General features: G+C 35.5%; 3 protein-coding genes across 4 annotated transcripts; 2 read left to right on the forward strand and 1 right to left on the reverse strand.

Annotated features, from left to right (window-relative positions):
• LOC110694411 lies at positions 1–15802 on the reverse strand. Of its 2 annotated transcripts, none has more exons than XM_021871582.1 (9): positions 15314–15802; positions 12765–13115; positions 12460–12675; positions 10419–11068; positions 9406–9502; positions 9285–9338; positions 9110–9198; positions 1795–1985; positions 1–933 (listed from the first exon to the last, which is right to left on the reverse strand). In XM_021871582.1, the coding sequence occupies exons 1-9, from the start codon at positions 15548–15550 to the stop codon at positions 311–313; spliced, it is 2508 nt and encodes an 835-aa protein (XP_021727274.1). In that variant the 5' UTR covers positions 15551–15802; the 3' UTR covers positions 1–310. The 2 variants fall into 2 exon arrangements, with proteins under 2 accessions (XP_021727274.1, XP_021727275.1); XM_021871583.1 differs by having other exon boundaries at positions 12765–13054; positions 15314–15403.
• Positions 15803–17522: 1720 nt separating this feature from the next.
• On the forward strand, positions 17523–18212 carry LOC110694338 (protein FAR-RED ELONGATED HYPOCOTYL 3-like). Its single transcript, XM_021871512.1, has one exon. The coding sequence runs from the start codon at positions 17523–17525 to the stop codon at positions 18210–18212; it is 690 nt and encodes a 229-aa protein (XP_021727204.1).
• Positions 18213–18258: 46 nt separating this feature from the next.
• LOC110694339 (protein FAR1-RELATED SEQUENCE 6-like) lies at positions 18259–19813 on the forward strand. The gene is made up of 2 exons (XM_021871513.1): positions 18259–18407; positions 18862–19813. The coding sequence occupies exons 1-2, from the start codon at positions 18259–18261 to the stop codon at positions 19811–19813; spliced, it is 1101 nt and encodes a 366-aa protein (XP_021727205.1).
• Positions 19814–20460: the final 647 nt, after the last annotated feature.

The following is a 20460-nucleotide window of genomic DNA, read 5'->3' on the forward strand; positions in this document are numbered from 1 at the left end:
TAGACAGTGGTTAAACGAGAATTCCTCTTAAAATTAGCTCAGCAATTTTAACGAAAAATCAGTCAACCTGAGTACATATCTTGGAATAGCCCTTCGATCTAACTCTCGTACATTACAGCGAAGGATATTAACATTTTAAGTCTAAAAAATTACCCCCATGGAAGCTTCAAAGCAGGACAAAACAGTCTTACCAAAACGACGCAGATGTAGGAGGTAACAGAGTCACCTTTACAAGTGCATGCATAAGTAGCTTGTTTTCCAAAAATTTACTGAGTTATATATTCAATCATGATACTTATTATAGTTTAAATCACACAGGCAAGTTCCTTAACAGATGAAGCGCTCGAGTCCACTGAGGATTTTGTGAAAGGATAATTCTCCTTAGTATTGGCACTGCTCCAGCAGCTAATATTGCTGAATGATTCTCACTGTCCATACTCAGATTGTATAGAACGGCCAATCCAGCTTCAACAGCCCGCTCGCTGCCTTGCTCTAACAACTTCACTAAATGGAATATACCCCCATGAGCAGCAACAGCTCGCGTTGCATCTACCACACCTTCAGAAACTATCCTGTTAAGTTCTACCGCAGCAGCCTCTTGAGCATCAGCTGAGAAGGCAGTTTTTATTTGCTCGACTAGCCGTGGAATGGTCTCATAAAGAGTAACTTCGGTGGTAATGGGATTCTCAAATGGACTTGAAAAGAAGCTGAGCCTAACTAGGCAGGCTGCAACCCATTCTTTGTAATCAAGAGGGATATCGGACTTAAGAATCTGCCGAAGCAATTTTATGAAATGATTCAAGTCGACAGTCTGTCGGAATTGCTGATAATTAAGCAACTTCGTAAGCAATCTTGAAGCTTGTGAGACAGCAAGCCCAACATCTTCAACATAAGCCACATCAGGCTCCTCATACTCAGCGAAAGTTTCCATATCTGGCAGAAATTAAAAACAGGAGGCAGAGTCAAACAAAGACTTAGCAAACTTAAAGATGAAACATTATTTGTAGGGGTCAAAGGAATTTTTTTTTTCCTTTTATCTTTTCTCAGTCGAGGGTTGAGGAAGAGTAAATGACAGAGCTGACATCCTCTGTAATTATCAGAGATTATTAACACGGATTTGAAGTTTGTGCATTACACAGCAAATTTTACAGCTTTAAAAGCATGCAGAGTGAGCCAGAGGAGCTATCAATTGACTGTTTAATCATTTATCTATTTATACGAGGGCTGATAAAATGTATCTCATAATATGAACAAAACCATCCATCCTAGGATATATATAATTAACATTAAAAAATTCAATCATATTTCTGACTTAAGCATCTGTTATCTTCACTTGATTTGTTTTTCACTGACTAAACTGATTTCGTCCAAAATTGAAGTGTTATGAAAAGTATAAAGGCACAAAAGATATGGAATTTTGGTAAGAGGCTGCTCCCATGCCTCCGAAAATCCATTGTAATCCACATTACCTCTTGATATCTTAGCAAGAGAGATTGAGAGAGATCATAAGAGGTAACTGTTGGAAAATGAATTTCCACACAGAACTAAGAGGCATAGATAATTATGAAGCCGTTCATTCTCAAGAAGGCCATAGGCCAAGGAACCAGGTAACAAGCAGATAATTGAAAGAAGGCCTATATAAGAGACAATATAAAGCAAAAGTAGTATTCCCTCTGTTCCAGGGAGACTGTCCACCCATATCTCATGATACCATGAACCATAAATATGAGGTGGACATACTCTGTGTGATGGAGGGAGTAGGTTCCTAATACAAAGAAAAGTTGCTTCCCATACCCCTTGGAACTTTTTGTGTGAAGAAATTTATCAAAGCAGACTCAATTTCTGTTGCAAGGATGACGTCCACGCATTGTTCAATCATACTCCAGTATTCAAGGATAGATGCAACTTTTGTTTGTAAACTTGGGGATTCAATCTTCAAAATATCAACAAGACGAGCAGCTAGCGTAGAGTCTAGCATACTTTCCCTGTAAAAAAGTTCCAAATTTTAACGGATAAACAACATAAGGACGCAATTTGCACAAAATTCGAGCTAAAGGGAAGGTTAGTGTTGCATAGCCTTAGTATACTAATCTAACTCATAAATTACATGTTTGCAATTACAGAAATGGTCATGGAACAAAAAAAAACACTACAAGAAAGAAGTACCTTGTAATTTATGAGTATAGTATGAGATATAAACATATATCAAAACTCTCAACAAGAAAGAAGTGGAATTTTGTAAAATTGTAAAATTCACTTTATGAAGGCTGTGAAGCGTGAAGTTACACTCAAGACATGCTTCTCTGACACCATGACCACAACTGTGACCTATACCCACCAGGCAACCATGCATATACACATGTATGTTAGAAAGTTATAAAGATTCCAAGGGAGAGTTCGATTCTGTCCATTTAAATCATCCAGAGTTCCTAATTTGCTATTAGATTTAATTCTAAATTTGGAAATTTATGAAGTCTGGCTTTTGGTGTTGCATGATAAAAATAGGAATTAGCTTTCAAACGGTCAAACCCATGCAAATACACACAGTAAATTATGAAGAATAGCAGGCATTCCCTCCGAATTCATGAGTTCTACTCACTGTAAATTTATTCCTTTTATGGCAAGTATGTAAATCCTATTATCTCCTACCCCAACTTGTGCTACCCTTTTGAGTTCTCCTTCATTTTTGTTGATACTTAAAGGAATTTAGATAAACGGAAGTAATACATTTTTATTGATCAAAAAGGAATAAATTAAACAAATCTTACCTACAAGCATATATATAATTTCCAAGGTATAAACATATAAATATTACAAAATTCAAATAATGAAGCAAAAGTTATATCTATTACTCCCTTTGACACCTCTTTTTTCTTTCCATTAGGAAATTAGTCACTATTCATTTCGAAAGATAATCTTTAAATTTTATCAATACATTTGGGGGAAAAAAAAGTCATGTCTCATTTGGGGTCTTGTTTAATTCATCTCAATGAATACTTTAATAATATAAAACTTTCATAGTTTTGGTGGAGTATGTACTTAATATACATATTACAATGAACTATGGCAGTTTATTTAAAATCTAAAGTCAGTTTTATATATTCCTAAACTCCATACACTTGTTTTATCATTCCATAACACTTTGTATAGTTATATCAAAATTGTGATGGCATAATAATGTGGTACATAAGTAATTCCTATTCAATTAGTAGATTAAGTAGGCCCGTTCTATGCTCCTGAATAAATCCTTAGTTTCCTTGTCTACCTAGCCTATTCTACAAGGAATGAGTTATGTCTCATTGTCCTTTCAAACCAACTCACTAGAATATATGACAATCCTCAATTCATATGGATGCAAGAATCACAATCAATTTTCCCAATCTTGTCTTTGAATAGTGACAAATCCATATCATGCATTGCTGTTTCAGCAGAAAAAGTTTGACAGAATTAAGCAGCTCTATACTCTCATCAACCCAATGTAACTGTCCTAGCAGACTTTTAAATCATGTTAACGATTGTAATAATTGTAACATCTAGCTAAAGATTTAAACCACTAGAATGTTGAAATGCATGAAGTCAAGAACGTTAATGAATAAAGTAGGACACACTTACAGACATACACTCCCTCATCGATTATTATATAGTCATCCATAATAAGTACCATGGCTGATAAGAATGAAATTTGGATATAGAGAAGAATATTTGTATTTAGACTTATAAATATGGGACTGATGAACTAGCTAAGTTTCTCTAGTTATTTCCATATTTGAAGACTTTCTCAATAAAATATTGACATACAATAGAACCTTTTTCCAGTCTATGCTTCTGTATCCCAAATACATACCAAAACCATTCAGTTTTATTAAGACATAACTTTACGCCTTTCCTAGATTAACGTATTCAAATATTAAACCTAACACCTTAACTTCTCCATGGAACTAGATTTGGTTTAACTTCCACTGGTTGAGAACATTTGAATTAAAAAAAAATATTAGGCAAACGATAAAGATAGAAAACCCATTAAACCAACTATGAATTTCCCTTGATAGAGAGTGATGAAGGTTAATTACACAAGACAATACTTCTTTCACAGCCAATCAGTTCAGAGTTCTGACCAATGCATAAAAAAGCCTCAAGGCATACCAAAGTGATGGGATTTCCCTGCACCTTAGGCGTGCATCAGTGCGCCTCATTTAGTTAGTAAAAAAATGAAACAAATATTGTGTAACCCCCCCCCCCCCCCCAAGACCATAAAAGACGCATGGCCTGTACCTAAGCTTGGAAAAAACTTAAGAAAAAAATCTGCTTCTGAATTGTTCTGCGTGTCAATATAACTTTGCAAGGATTTGACAGCAAGAACAATAGCAATTAACTCAGTAGTCCAATAGGGAATCATGATCATTTATAGGCAAACAAACACTGACACACATATTATTATATTAGGGTACCATTTGAGGTCAACTTTGATCAATGAGGTCTTATGTTAAGAATCAAAATTAGGGGAGGGACACTTTAGGTAGTTACATTATGATTCAGTTATTATTGGCTTGAATAATAAGGTAGTCAGTTAGTTGATGAATGTAATACCCTATAAGTATATATTAATTATTTTATGATCTGAATACTTTATTTTATTTTTATTTTGGGTTATTATCTTATAAAATATTTTTTTATATTAAAAATAAAATATAATACTAACCGAATGATATTTTTATAATTGACTGACAAGATATGGGTGCTTATCATCATTATCATCACTTAACAACTCAATCTAGGCTCACCATCTTTTTATAACAAACTAGTTAAAATCATCAGCTCATCATCCTAAACATCATTCTGGAAGAACTCATGAAATAAAAGCAAAAGTATTTCTCTACTACCATGAATAAGACTAAATACACTCCTCTATTCATTCATGTATCATCTTCTATCTCTAATCCAAGCTCAAAGTATTCCCAACAACCGGTCAAGATAATGCTTATCTTTCCATTTTCAAATTCGAACTTCTCTATCTTATCATACCCCTTGTGCAATCAATCAATAAATACCCTCATTGTTGCTCATTTCGAAGACTTTACAAACCATTCATACTTCCCACAAAGCACTGGAATACCCCACGCAAGAAACCAAATGTTGAAAGTCGATCATCGAAACAATTTCAACCCATTTTTAGCACAGCAAAAACACCCTCAAATAGCATCATAAACTATTGCAAAACACACCACCTCGTAGCCCTTGCCATTCTTTTACACTGGTTTTCAATATCTTTAAACTAATTAGAATCGAAGGTATATGACTTAACCAAAGTTTGCTTTCCTTCGTAAACACTGTATGCGTGCGTGTGCAAGAGAATTAGTGACTTTGGGTTAGCCGTATACCTTCGATTTTGGTTAGTTTAAAGATTTTTAAAGCCGAGTGTAAAAACGGCGGTAAGGGCTACAATAATTTTTGGTGCTATTTGAGAGTGTTTTTGCTTTGCTGAAAGTGAGTTGAAATTGTTTCGACAATCGACTTGCAATATTTGGTTTCTTGAGTAGGGTATTTCGATGCTTTGTGGAAAGTATGAATGGTTTGTAAAGTCTTGGAAATGAGCAGCAATAAGGGTAATTCTAGATAAAATTGCACAAAGTTATGCCAAGAAAGGTAAGTTTGGATTTGAAAATGGAAGGATAAGCATTATCTTGATCGGTTTGGAATAATTTGAACTTGACTTAGAGATAGAAGATGATATAGGGATGAATTTAGTAGTGTATTTAGTCTAATTCATGGTAGTAGGGAGAGTATTTTTGCTTCTATTTCATGAGTTTTTTCGGAATGAAGTTAAGGATGATAAGCTGATGGTTGTAAGTTTGTAACTAGTTTGTTATACAAAGATGGTGAGCCTAGATTGAGTTGTTAAGTGATAATAATGATTATGATTACCATTGCTTGTCATTTACTTATAAAAATATCATTCATTTAATATTTATTTTATTTTATTTTTAATATGAAAATATAAAATTTATAAGATAATATCCCAAAATAGTAATAAAACAGAGTATTCAAATCATTAAATAATTAATAAATACTTATTTTTTAATACTAAAATATAGGGTATTACAATCTATCCCTATTTAAGAAACATTCGTCTTAAATTATAGCAGGTAAAAAAATAAAAAATAAAAACTGCACCTGACTTCGTATTTTACCAATGGTACTACGAAGTAATTTAAGTTTAAGTTATGTAGCACAACCCTAGGCTTAATCTACTCCTTTGAGTTAAAACATTCATAGGAGAATGTGCACACTTAAGGAATTAAGACTTATTTTGGTGGTTACACCCATTCTCAGTGGTAAGACTTGAATCTACATTTTGGTGATGGTATTATAATATGTTATTCTCTTAACTCCAAAAAAATTAATGTTCGTAACTATTAAATGATGTGTGTGCGTATGTTACCTTTGTACAAGATATTTTACTAAAATAAAATGTACTCCCTTTCTTTCATAATACTTGCTATAGTAAGCATGACACATAGTTTAAGGAAAATTATAGGGTAGGGGCCAAAGTAGGAGTTTAACAATATAAAGTATAGTTGAAAGTAATATATTTAATTGTTAGTAGGAGAGAGAAATAATTAAAAAATGGTGTAAGTGAGGTTAGTAGGACTCGTAGGAGAGAGAAATAATTAAAAAAAAAAGTAGAGGCTCCTTACTAAATAAGGAAATTTTGCAATTATTATGAAACGGACGTAAAAAGAAAATGTTACGATTATTACAAAACGGAGGGAGTATTTCCTAAGGTAAGAAAAAGTTTTCAAATTTTCTTTACAATGTGAAGTATTTACTCAGTTTTCACTGAATTTGTTATTTCTTTCTTGTATATGTTTTCTTGTATTTAAGGTTTATGTGATTCAACGTGAGAGAACGATCCATTGAGGCCGTCTAAGTCTTAATAGAGAAAATGCAGTGGGATTGAAATATCTATTAAAAGTTTAGTTTGAAACAATATTATATTTTTTTTTTAGGTTGTGACTTAATTATGATAATTAATTAGTCTTGAAATAAATTTGGTTACGGGTCATATAAATTAACCTTATCACTTAAGTACTAGTCTAAGTGAGGCGGTAATACCCCTAATCAACTATTTTATGCTTCTGCTAATGTTTCTTAAAAAGAGTTGGAAATTAAATATCCTTTATTTAAGTGATTCCAATTTATCAATATTTACCTCCTTCTTCTCTTATAACCGACTATTAATGGGACCTAAGGTATGTATGTATGTTTCATTCATAGTATCTTACTAAGAGATGATGACTAGGAAGTAGGAACTTAAGATAAATTTGATACCGTACTTGCATCTGCAGATTGCAAGCATATGAATTCTATATACATTGTATCTTGGATTGAAAAGATCAGTCCTCTGTTATAGCCTGGAATATGGGGACAGATTTAAAGAGTATAGAAGGTGAACATTGTATTAATAAACTAGAACTACAAAAAATTAGGAAACTCAAGCTTTTCAGTGGCTTGCTTCATTCCCAATTAAATAGCTAAAGCAAATGAAAACACTGCACGTCTGCGCAATGTTCTAATTTATAGCATTTTCTGACTACTATGCCTTTCTCACCTCTAACTCTCTAACCTCTTCCCCAAGCAACTTCTATCACATTAATATTGCAATACCTAAATGTCCTCCCCCCTAAGGTACTCTATTACATTCTCACGATCAAAAAACAATACAGACAGCAAATGAGCATATTGAATGGTTCAAATGACATTTACGGAATATCTATCTAGCATTCTAAAATCACTCCTCATTTATGGGATTAAGGTTTTGATTGATTGATTGATTCTAAAATCACTATTCTTTACTTTATAGTTTAAGATGATAGAGGTCATGAACATCAAGGAGGCAACAATTATAAGCCTCACATATAATAAAAGATCCTGAGTAAAGGTTAACAATTTGCCCCAACATACCTTATATAAAGAAGCTCCTGATTACTCAGGCTATGTCAAAATTAAAATCAAAATGATGAAGAATAATGATAGAGAAGCTAGTAGGTTTCTTCTTCTAAATGTTAAGCTTCCATTTGTTTCTGCTTTCTTTATTAGCAAAGGGGTCTTTAGGAAGGACATGCGGAAACCAGGGATTACTATGAGTCAAGCAAAGCTTTTCAGCTCAAGAGTTAAGACACTCACAATGGCGTAAAAATCCAAAGATTATTCAACTTTTCCCTTGATAAACTATACCTTTTGCTGTCTCTTGACTGTTATGCCTTCTGTTATGATGACAATGTGTAAGCATTTTGGTCCCAAATTCATGGCATAATTGAAGAAAATGTGTCCTCGATTGTTAGTGCAATTACTAAATATAAACAAGAATCATTACGGAGATAATAAGTTTGGGTTATTTCAGTGGTCATAAATTCATAATGTCTTGCTAGAGACCAATTATGATCTGTGAACTAATGGGATTAGGCCCACTGCTAACTAATTGGATCCTATTAGGTCACACAATAAGTGTCAGGTCGAAATAAACACACCAGCAAATGATTGGGCTTAGTGGCCGGTTGGGAGTTATTAGGGAATTAGTTTTTCCAATAAGAGATACAGTATAATTAACAAGCAACAAAAGAACGTAATCTCTCTCTCACTCTACCCTAAACCGGAGCCCCCTCCTCCCCAAAAGCAAGGAAGATTCATTCTTCCTTCCGAACTAGCAATCATGGAGATTCGATCCGTGTTTGGGTGGACTAACACTAGAGGAGCAACACTTGAGGCACTAATTTTTAAGCAAACGTAGCTTTGGACGCATCAAAGGTTGTATTTCTAACTTATTGTATAATTCATGTTATTTATATGTACGGGATCCTTATAGGTGTTAAGAATATCGTTCTTGAAATTCTGTCAATCGCACTTAAATCCTAGAATAAAGCTTTTATTTATTTCCCATGTATGCCATAAACTAGACAGAGATCCACTATACTTAATCATTGTAGATATTATCAATGATTAAAAAGATGAAGGAAACGTTTTTCTAAATGATGAAGAATTTTTTTGTAATCATATAGTAAATTAAAGAATAGGGCAATATCAAACCAGTCAATAGAATACTTATTCTTACATTTCTACCTCACTTCCTCTGAATTCTGTAACACTTTGACTGCTTGAATCAATTATTTTTGTTGAGCCATTAATAGGTCCACCATAAAACTGGAGACAGTCGAACAATATGTAAGTAATACAATTGCAAGAGGGAAAAACAATATTTTTGACTTATGAGAATTTTGACCACTAACCTTTAACTTCATTTGTTTATTTGGATCCCAAATCCTTGCAAGAATGCTCACTGTCTACATTATGGCATCGGTCAACAGATTGTATAGGGCAAAGAGTGAAGAAATATACAGACAAACCAACCTTTTCAATTAGGCTTTCAGTTGTCTTCAACTCATTAAGTACATTGATCAAAGGGTGCATAACACCCTCTGCTTCCATTGTTCCACAAACAGAATTGCTGCATTTGACAGTTATATGGTCCACAATCAATAGTCGACTATATTAGGTAGAAAAGTGATCTTAATGATAGAAAAGAGTAACAATGAATGCTTTTTCTTAATCATTAACAACCAATTTCAGAAAAGAAAGAAAGAAAAATATAAAAGCATCGAAAACAAACAAAAGTTACAATAAGAACTTTTTGGTGGAGAAAAGGGAGGGAGATGACTTGGGGGAGGGGGGATTATAATGCCAGAGGAAATGAAGCAAAAGTTCAGATAATTTCTCAATACGTCTTTATGTGGCAAGAACATACTTTTGTAAGAAATTTACATCTCTATAAGACAACATTCCGTTAGATTAAAAAAAACATTTATAAATTAATAATTTTTTGACACATGACAATAAAAATGATAAATAATAATAATTATTATTTTTCTTCAATTGATGCATTTAAACAAGTTTAACAATTTGCTTTCAGCAACTTCTCAGGCTTTTTAATGAAGCTTCTGCAGAAGGAGATACGTTATTTAGTAAGGTATAAGTAGAACTGAAGCACTCACTTTATGTCATTAAACAGAAAACAATGAGAAATTCCAAGATAAGAGATGTTTTGAAAGAAGAAACAGGAGAGGGAGGAGAACAAGTGATTATAAGAGGAAAGAGAAAAAGAAACGTAAATATTAACAAACAAATAAATACAAGTGGAGTAATTATTAGACAAGCAGTGAAATAGTAAGCTTTGCTTATGCAAGAGGTGAAGCCTGTTTTCAGGTACAAGAATAAAACTAAATTCTAGCAATCAAGTTGATGTTGCTGGTACACCTAAAATATCCAACATTTGTATTTAAAAGATCGCTGCAACTGATGTTTTCCTTTATCTGAAGAAGATGTTTGTAAAGAATGCAACTAAAATAATAGAAACCACATTGTACCTGATAGACAGCTTATCCAATGCACTCAGAACAGATGACCTCACTGCATGACTGCTGTGACTTAATAGGTGAATTAGACGCTGGACAGCTCCAGCTTCCCTAAATGAGATCCGCATGTGCTCATTTATTGCTGAAGCAGCAATAGCATCTGCCGCTTTTGCGATGGCTGTTTCATCTTCCAGCTCAAGAATCAGTACCATACGTGCAACTCCATCCTTCCATGGAAGCAACGTCTGGTGGAAGCTACTAGAAATTCCCTTTTCCAGGTTACTCTCATCTTCAGTTTCTATAGCCCCAATACGGGCTAAAAATTGCTGATGTGTTCGCCCAACTATTGCATCCATCTTGGACTTATCTACTTTATCAGTATTGTCCTCAACATTTAACCCAAGTAGTAATTCAGAAGCGCCATATCTTGAAGGGCCTTTGGAACTTCGTCTAAACTCAGTACCATCAGGTAATGAGGGCCATGAATGCAAGGCTGGCTTGAAAGAAGAATAAGCCGCAGCACCAACCAAAGGAACAGGAACCAATCCTTCTTCCATGACAAGAATCTTATAGTAATCATCTTTAACAAGCTCAAGCAAAGCATTTTTTGCTTCTTTTCGAATGACTTTTGATCCTTCAATTTCATTTGTTAGAAATTTGGCCTGGCATAAGTCGATAACAGCACTGTTAAAAAAACCCCCTTATCTAGGGATGGCAAAGGGAACAGAGTTAACCAAATAACAACAGGGATCTTAGAAACATGAATCTCCAGCTACATCTCGAGCTGTAAGGTGAACAGTTGAGAGTATATATTATAAAATACTCAACAGTCATGGAGTACAACTCTATCTGAGCCCTTGTTCATGGGCATGTCCCGGGCTAGGACATGGTTGCACCCATGGCAGTGATGTCACCGCCATAGTACACCCATAGTTCCATCAAAGCTTAGCTCCACTTCGAGGAGATAGCATTGATGGGCAAGGTAGAAAAATCACAACCGCTCAATAAGGCATAACATTGTCAGGTCCCTTAGCCTCAATCTCTTCCTTGACACATCCATGGGTTTTTACCTAGATGGTCATTGTTAAATCCATAGGTGCGTCAACCTCTCATAGTTGTGAACCTACATATCTATTTATAAAGATAGAGAGATGTTTGAGAAAATAAATGGATTTAAAGCTCATTTTACTCACTAAGAGAGTGCAAATCATGGTTTTAAACTCTTACAAGAGTATGTTTTATCTCACATAGGGTAATCATAATAGAATTGCTGCTAACTTCTTTTTGAGAATATATTTCCTAAGTGACGAATATATTTTAAGAAAGGATAATATACTCGTTATTATAATATCATATCCTTTGCAACATAGTGGCATATGTTGTCATTGTAATTTAGAGTGAGTTTGGTTAGCATTTGTGGAGGTGAAGGAAGGGAAGAGAAAGAGTAAAAAGGAAAGAGAGCTGAGGAGAGGGAAAGAGTGAGCTTTCATTTTCCTTAAAAAACTTTCCAATAGTGGAGGGATTTGATTTATTAAAAAGGGAATGGGAAAATGGATACCTATAATTTTTTTCCCTTCCTTCACCTTCCCGCCAACTCTTCCTATCCAAAGATACTATTAAGTAAATTCAGGACAATTGTTGACTAAAATTGATATAGCATAAAGAAAAGCATTCTACATTGTCCAAGTAACTTTGTTACAGTATCCAAGCAGGTTATGAGAATTTTTTCCAAACGATATTGTGTAAGATCAAGGTCTAGTTTGAATTAAGTTATACATGAATATCCCATTTTTCTAACTGCAAATAATTAGTATTAAAAAAAAAAAAAAAAAAAAAAAAAAAAAGTATCTACTAAGAGACTAGCATTTCCAAAACCATCCAACCAAAGTGAGCAACTACATACATGGCTCAAACTACTGGAATATGCATGGAATCCATCTCCTTCCATTACTATATAATTAATAAATGTCAGAACTCTGTCCAGTAAATCAGGGAATAGAGTTGGTAGCATAAAAAAGCAAATAACCCCTTATGATCAGAAAACAAGTCTCACCAGCCTAGGAATCACATCAACTTCGACCATGATACCGTGATTAGGAGAGCTCAATGCCAAATTTGCTAAAACTCCACCAGCTGCCTCAACTACCTTCATGTCCTGGTCATCCAGACACTTTACAAGTACAGGCAAAAGAGCAGAGTTTGCAATCTTCAGCCTATACTTCTCATCTGCTGTCAAGTTCCACACCATACATATACTTTGTTCTTTAACCTGTAGACAAGAATCATGATGACACATTGGCCCTGCAGAGCATTTAACATCAATGATAACAGTGAGAAAGAGCATGTGTTGATGTGTACCTCAGCCGTCAAGGAAGGCCTTCTTAATAAAGCAGTTGTCTCTTCTATGGCCCCACTTTCAGCTACAATATCTCTGTATGCATTGACTGAAGATATCATTCTTAAAAGACCTGCAGCTGCTTCACAGGCTTGGGTAGATTTGGATCTTAGATTATGAACAGTGAGGTTTACACACCCACGAAACTGCATTACTTTATCAACACAATGCTTTCCTCCCAGAGAGTATTTCCAAAGTGCAATTACTGCCTGTTCTCTGTCCAGGGGGTCATTGTCCAGTCCAAGCATTCTTACTAACAAGGGCACATAATTTTCATCAGTACTTGATAAGCTACTAAATGTCGCATCCACATCCTATAAAACCATTCAACATAGGTGGTCAACTTTCAACAACAGGTACATTAAGAAGCTTCTTCTATGAAATGAAACATAATGACCTCATAACTATATGCATAAAGGGAAGAGTCCAAATATCAGGACCAGGAGTGGTACTGCCCAACCAAAAAAAAAAAGGTTCTAGAAGCAGTATCAGTACATCCCTCGCAGCTTATTTAGCTACACAAGCTGCATATAATAACTTCCAACATAAACACACATGGAATTGAAAAATGTCTCACAGTAAAATGCAGATTATAGAATAAACTAATCACAAATTTTATACCAGACATGCATACAAAAGATCATGGGTCCAAAAGTGAACGGTTGTTTAGCACAGCAGAAGCAAACCATAGCAAAGAAAGCAAGCCTTAGTGCACCAGGTTGGTTCAGCAAGCTTCAATTCTTCACAATTACATAATTCAACATAAGCGGTAAAAGACTTGTTTATAGGTGAAAAAGCACAGTATGATAAATGCAGTTTCCAGGATGCATCATTAAGGCAAACTAATCACTAATTTAAACAAGACATGCATGAATAAGACCATAAGTCCAAAAGTGAATGGTTGTAGCACATCATAAGAAAAATAAAGCAAAGAAAACAAGCCTTAGGGCACCAGTTGATACCCAAGCTTCAAATTTTCGCTATTAAAAAAAATCAAGAGCTGGTATGATACAAAGCCTTTTTTAAAATTTTCATTCATGTTGCGATAAAGGATTAAATTATATCTGGAAAAAATTGACCCAATATGGAAGCAATTTAACACCTTTGGTTTTGAGCGTAGAATTATCAACCTAAACTCACCAACAACAGGTCCTTTTAATTCTGGACGATTACTTATGAATCCAAACATGTATTACGCTCAACAAGTGGCGAGGTGACATTTATCTCCCTCTTTGGTGGGACATATTGCTAATGTCAGCCAAATCTTTATTCAGCTCCATAATATTATTATTCCTTCTTTAGATTTCTTTACAGAACAGCTAAAATGATAATATGACAAAGACAATGTTGGATTTGTAAAGAATGGGTTGGGAATAATACTATGTTTTACTTGGTAGAAGAGATAAGCTCTCGAGGTTAATGTATTTTCTGTAAATTTTCTTGTTGTTCCTCATAAAAGAAAGCTTGTGAAAAGAATGGTAACCTCTTTTGAAGGTTGGTATAAGATCTTGACTATTAGGATGCCAATCCTAAGATAATTTGCAGATCATCCTAAGAACAAGAAGAAATAAATGGAGACATTCTACCAAGACTTGGTTCCCTTTGACAAAACATATTTTTATTCTAAAGACCAATTGCTTCAAATAAGTTCGTTTCACTTTCAAACCAGCTCTGCTTCTAATGCAGAGGCCTCAGCTTGACTAATAATGAGGAATCCCAAGTGATGCTAAGTGGATATGTATGAAGGTTTCTAAGTAATAAACTAATGATGTTCATATGCCATGTGGGTGGTCAAACCTCTTTGGTTACTTTAATGCATAGAATTAAAGCCTTGGACGCAATTAGGTTGACCAGCAAGGTGGTACAAGACATAAGGAAGAGCATAACTCAAAGAAAGTGATTGGTTGCGGCATCTCAGCCAAAAGCCGTGGTGTCATATGACTCATATCCATCCACGGTCATGGAAAAACTGAGCGTCAAAGAAAGAAGCAGGTAGAAGTCCATTCACAGCCATAGTGAATTATTATCCCCACAATCTTTGACACTTAAAGATTGGGAACTATATAAATTTTCGGTTTGATGACAGTGGCACTCAAATGCCCTACAACCTCGTCTATTTAGTCCCTGACACAAAACAATGCCACAACTACGGGCATGGGTATACCCCAATAAACAATCAATAAGCATAACCCACCATACCTCTCCTACCGCCACGGCGCCAGCATTTCAAGCCACCACCAACCACCTCCAGCTGAACAAAACACTAGAAATAGGTCCCAGCACATCACTCTCTAATCAAATTACCCACTAACCCTCAAAAACAGAACAGAAAGAATATGTAGCTTTATTATCCAACCCCATGTAACACAAACTTCCAATTTCACAGATGAATAAAACTAATTATCCAGAATTATAGCACAAATACCAAAATTTTGTAAGAAAAAATAAGAATACATGAATAAATAAAGAATTAAACAGAAAAAAATTAAAAGGGATAAAGAATAAAACTCACAGAAACTGTTGAATGTTGAGAGGCAGAATCAGCATCACTAGTGGCCTTAGAAACAACAGAAAGACAAGAGCATTTTCTGGGGTTGAAGAAATGACAATAAAGATTAATTTTCAAGGGTGGTTTTAAGATTCTTCTTCTATGATTCAAAATTACAGATTTTTCTAAGTGGGAATTTCTGGGTTGGGGCTGAATTTTGAAGCTGAAATTGAAATTGTTAGCAGAGATTGTTGCCATCATTTGAGCCCCAACTGAAGCTGTATAAACCAAACCGAATTAAGCGCAGAATAAAGGAAAGTGATTAATATTGCATTAGATTATTTTAGTGATTAGCCTGTATATTTGAATGTATGATAATAGGGAAGAATGAATCAATGAAAGTTTGAGAGCAAACTCCCATAAACTGTGTAGTACGGAGTATGAACGAATAATGAAGTTGAGTCTTCTGGAGAGTGCTTTGGATAACTTGGAAGATGGTATCATAGGGGCTTCGGGTATGGCCGTATGGGGTTGAATTGAGTCCATAAAAGCTAATACGACACCAGCCGAACATGAAAAGAGCGAGTTAGTGTTAAGGAATTTCAACCCATTTAACTAACCGGGTCGACACGACCCAATAATATGACACAAATCGAACACCAAAAAAGGCGGTTAGTGTTGAAGGTTTTCGACCCGTTTAGTTAAACACGTCGACGCAACATGACACAACTAGTTTAGTGAGTCGAGTTAGTGTTGAAAATTGTAACCCGGAAGTAACACAAGCCAACCCGCTTAATAAGTGGGTCTTGTTCAGTTCAATCCGTTTACTCGTTTACCTGCATACCAGCTTAAGATCTAAAAAGAGAATATTATACTCCACTATGACCCAAAAAATGATAAGGGTGAGCCCCCATTAATCTCTGGGATCAACGCTTCTTGTTTATCTCTTCAACTTTTTGCTGCCACGTAACCGTATTTAAATTAAAATATTCGTTGTAATTGTTGGCCCATTTTATCGTTAAGAGACGGCGTTAGACTATAATTTGACGGAGGTAAGAAGCGTTAATTTGCAAACTTTGCGAAATTTAGGCAATTTACCTCACTCTCGCTCATAATCGCATTTCACCTAGTAACGAAGAACTTCGCTTAGTATGTAGATCTGTGGTTTTCCCGTCGTCCCATTCATGGTGGTTGAAATCTGTTGTTTTCGTCTTCAGTGGTGTACGTGTGTGTTCAGTTTGCGCTGTTTGTTAGGTTATGACCTTCGCTGAAGGTTAGTTTATTTTCACCATAGTTGATTTGATTTTGTTTAATTATGGCCCCAATTTTCTGTAATTGGTTGTGCGTAACTGTGGAATTGCACCCTTAGTTGGTTAATTTGATATATTTCGTTGTCTGAATTCGGTAAAGGTTAGTTTATTTTCACCATAGTTAATTAATTATGGCCCCAATTTTTAGTAATTGGTAGTGCGTTACTTTGGAATTGCACCCTTCTGTTGGTTAATTTGATATATTTTGTTGTTTGAATAATTATAGTAACTTGGGAAATCGCATGAATATGTAGTGTTTGATTTTGGTTATGACTATCTCCCCGAGGCTATACCTTTCAATCGTGTCTTACATTTGTTGTTTTGATTTTGTATAAATTCTGTAGTGGGTTCTGAAATCATTCAGTTGTAATTATGATTGTTGTGTGTTGTAGTGCATTGTGTTGTATACTAGTTTAGCATGTGTGACCTTTGCATGAAATCTGTGGTAGTAGGTGTTGGATAAGATGTCTAATTTGGGAGAAGATAGCCTAAGTCCCTTTTCAGGGGACTGTGAAAGAGGTTGGTTCCTTGATGGAGATTGGTATAGATGAAAATGAGCAGGAAGAATATGAGGATGTGAATGCAGTTGAGTTAGAGAACATAACCTTGGCTCAGATAGTTGAAACTAATACAACTACATTGTGTATGAATGACAAAACTTGCAATCCAACTCAATGCCCTCCCCAGTGGAGACAATCCAAACGTTAGAGACTACAGTTTCTACCAATAAGGGGAGTGGGGTTATATGTGCTCCGCCTCCAAAAGTTGGAATGCTTTTTAAATCTTGGGAGGAAATTGAGTTGTTCTACAAAACATATGCTGAGCATTGTGGATTTGGCGTTACTAGAGTGCAAGGATCATACACAAGTACAAAAGTGAGAAGGGGAATAACTTAGAGGTGCTAATGTTGGGGTGCATCCAACATGAGGGTGAAGCGTGAGGCAAAGAAAAGGGCAAAGTACTTGGAAGTTGGGGAAAGTCTTGGAAATGTGAATGGTGTTATAGGGGAGGTCGAGCTTGCACATGGAAAACGTAAATCGAAGAAATGTGAGTGCAATGCTAGGGTTTATGGGAGTTTAAACGTTGATGGGCTCTGGATTTTGAAAACCTTTGTGTTGGAGCATACTCATACTCTATCTCCTAGTATGGAAAATTTGGTTAAAGAGTATCGTATGAAGAAGTTGACATCAATGATACGAAAGAGGTTGATTAATTTTTTTGAGGAGGGTCTCTCCGTGTCCCAAATTCGCGGTTGTTTAGGCACTGGGAATGGAAACTTGCCAAGTGTGAAGGATCTTCAGCATGAAGTGTACAAGCAAAGGCGGCTCAAGATGGTCGGTGGAGATGCACGAGCCATGATGGACTACTTTGATTACATGCAAGCAGATATTCAGAATTTTTACCATGCAAATAGGTTGGATGATGATGGTCGGTTAAAAGATGTCATGTGGGTGGATGCAAGGAGCCGGGTAGCTTATGAAGACTTTGGAGACGTAGTTTGCTTCGATGCCACATACCTAACAAATGAGTACGAGCTACCCTTTGCAAATTTTGTCGGGGTTAATCACCCATGGCCAGTCCATTCTGTTAGGGTGTGCCCTCATTTCTCATGAAGATTGTGATACCTATAGATGGATCTTTGAACAATGGGTATCTTGTATGGGTAATAAAGCTCCAATTGCCATCCTCACCGATCAAGCAGCTTCTATGCGGAAGCCCTTAGCTGAAGTGATGCCTAATACACGCCATTTATGGTGTATATGGCATATTATGCGGAAATTTCCCGAGAAACTTGGCAAGTGTGCCTTGTAAGTATTGCGTACCTTGGTACATTTTCATTCAGTGTTTGTTATTGGTTATACCTGTTTATTGTAATTTATGAGTTTTATTTGTTGGTTTTACTTGTTACTTTAAATGCTCATTTATAGTTAAAATGTATTGGTAATTGGCTTGCTTATTTATGTAATGTCAGTGAAGTGACCTTTATTGAGAAACTAGAGTAGGAATTGGTTTCTGGCATTGTTGCAGTTGCCTAAGTTAATTTTACTATTCTACAATGTGGTTGTCATTGGTTTTTATGTCATTGTACAAGCTGTTACAAGTACTGTTGTTCATTATCTTGCAAGGCTTGTTGAACAACCCTTGTGTTGTTCTAATTTAATTTAGCATACAAGTTAACCTTTTACTGTTGTCCAGAATTTGAGTTCTGTTGTTGGCTTTGTGAAATAGTGAACTAGTAGTTTTGTTTGAATGCAATGACAGGTACGATGATTTCAAGAACCCTTTGAAGAATATAATATATGACAAATTCATTGTAGAAGAATTTCAAACTCAATGGTGTGAAGCAATGAAGCTGTATGGGTTGGAGGACAATGAATGGCTGCAAGATCTATTTATTGAGAGGCACATGTGGGTGCCGGCCTACATGAAAGAGTACTTTGGGGCGGGTATGAAAACTACACAGAGGGTAGAGAGAATTAACCGTTTTTTCGATGGCTTTGTCACCCATAAAACGAAACTCTTCGAGTTTCTTGAAAAATATAACAAAGCGATGAAGAAGAGGGTTACGAATGAGAAAGATGCTGATGCAAGGGATTCCAAGTACATTAGACAACTTGTGAGTGGATTCAAAGTGAAACGGTATTTTCAAAAAATATATACTGATGCGAAGTTTCAAGAACTTCAAAAAGAATGTGCAACGAGGCTATATGTTCAGATCAAGGAGGAGAAAATTATCAGTGAAGTTGAAATTCATTACTTGGTTTTAGATCGCATTTGGGTTGTTCGAGAAGGTTCAAATAAGGAAACCATCACTAATTCCAAGAGGTTTTACTCACTGATTTATAACCTTGTCACTAAACATATTAGTTGCGACTGTAGGAAGTTTGAAAAGGATGGGATCCTTTGTAAGCATGTCATTAGAGTGTGGAATGAAAACTTGGTGACAGAAATTCCATCGGAATTTGTTCTAAATCGGTGGCGAAAGGATGTGTTGAGGAAGCGCACTCTTATCAAAGTTGCATACCATGACCCTAATCAAACAGAGGAATGTGTGCGATACAACAAGTTAATTCCAGACCTTGAGGCATTGTGTGATGAAGCATCTGCCATTGATGACGAAACAGTTGAGGCAATCAGACAAGCAGTGATCAAGATCCAAGTTGAAGTTAATGAGCTTCGTGCAAAACTCATGGCTAAAAATGGGCCTGGATAAAAAAATAGGGTCATCAAATCCACCTCGACGGGAAAGCACTCCTAAGTTTGTACCCAAGACTTGTAATGTCGCTGCATGGGGTAATAAAGGTATGCCCAATACTTCTGAAATCAATGGAGGAAAAGGTTCAGGAAATGTAATCCAAAACCCAATCACTCAAAAGAAGCCTAGAGGTCGGCCAAAGGGATCAAGGAACAAGACATTGTCTGAATTAGGATACAATGCAGCCAAAGGGAAAAACAATATTCTAATAAATCTTCTAACAAACAAATCTTATGTGATCTTATCTTTACATGGAATACTAACTTGATCTTCTTCTGTGTATTATAGACACCATTTTTCTTGCCAAAATTTGTATACAAACTAATAAGATATGAATACGCATAACGCTTTTTGCGGGAATTCCTACTCATCATTTCCTTCAAAAAAACTCAAACAATGCAAGATGGAGTAGAAAAGCAGAAAAAAGGAAAAATTGGTTTTATTAACAAAAGTCAATGACCTATTATAACAGGTTACTTGGCACGTGTCAAGCTCTTATTAGTCCAAAAAAAATAAAAACAAAATTGAAAAATTGACAAAAAATGAAATAAAAAATAATCCCAACACCAGCCACGCCACTGAACATCCACCACAACCACCCCTTC

This window comes from Chenopodium quinoa, unplaced genomic scaffold (assembly GCF_001683475.1).
Source record: "Chenopodium quinoa cultivar QQ74 unplaced genomic scaffold, ASM168347v1, whole genome shotgun sequence".
Taxonomy (NCBI): domain Eukaryota; kingdom Viridiplantae; phylum Streptophyta; class Magnoliopsida; order Caryophyllales; family Amaranthaceae; genus Chenopodium; species Chenopodium quinoa.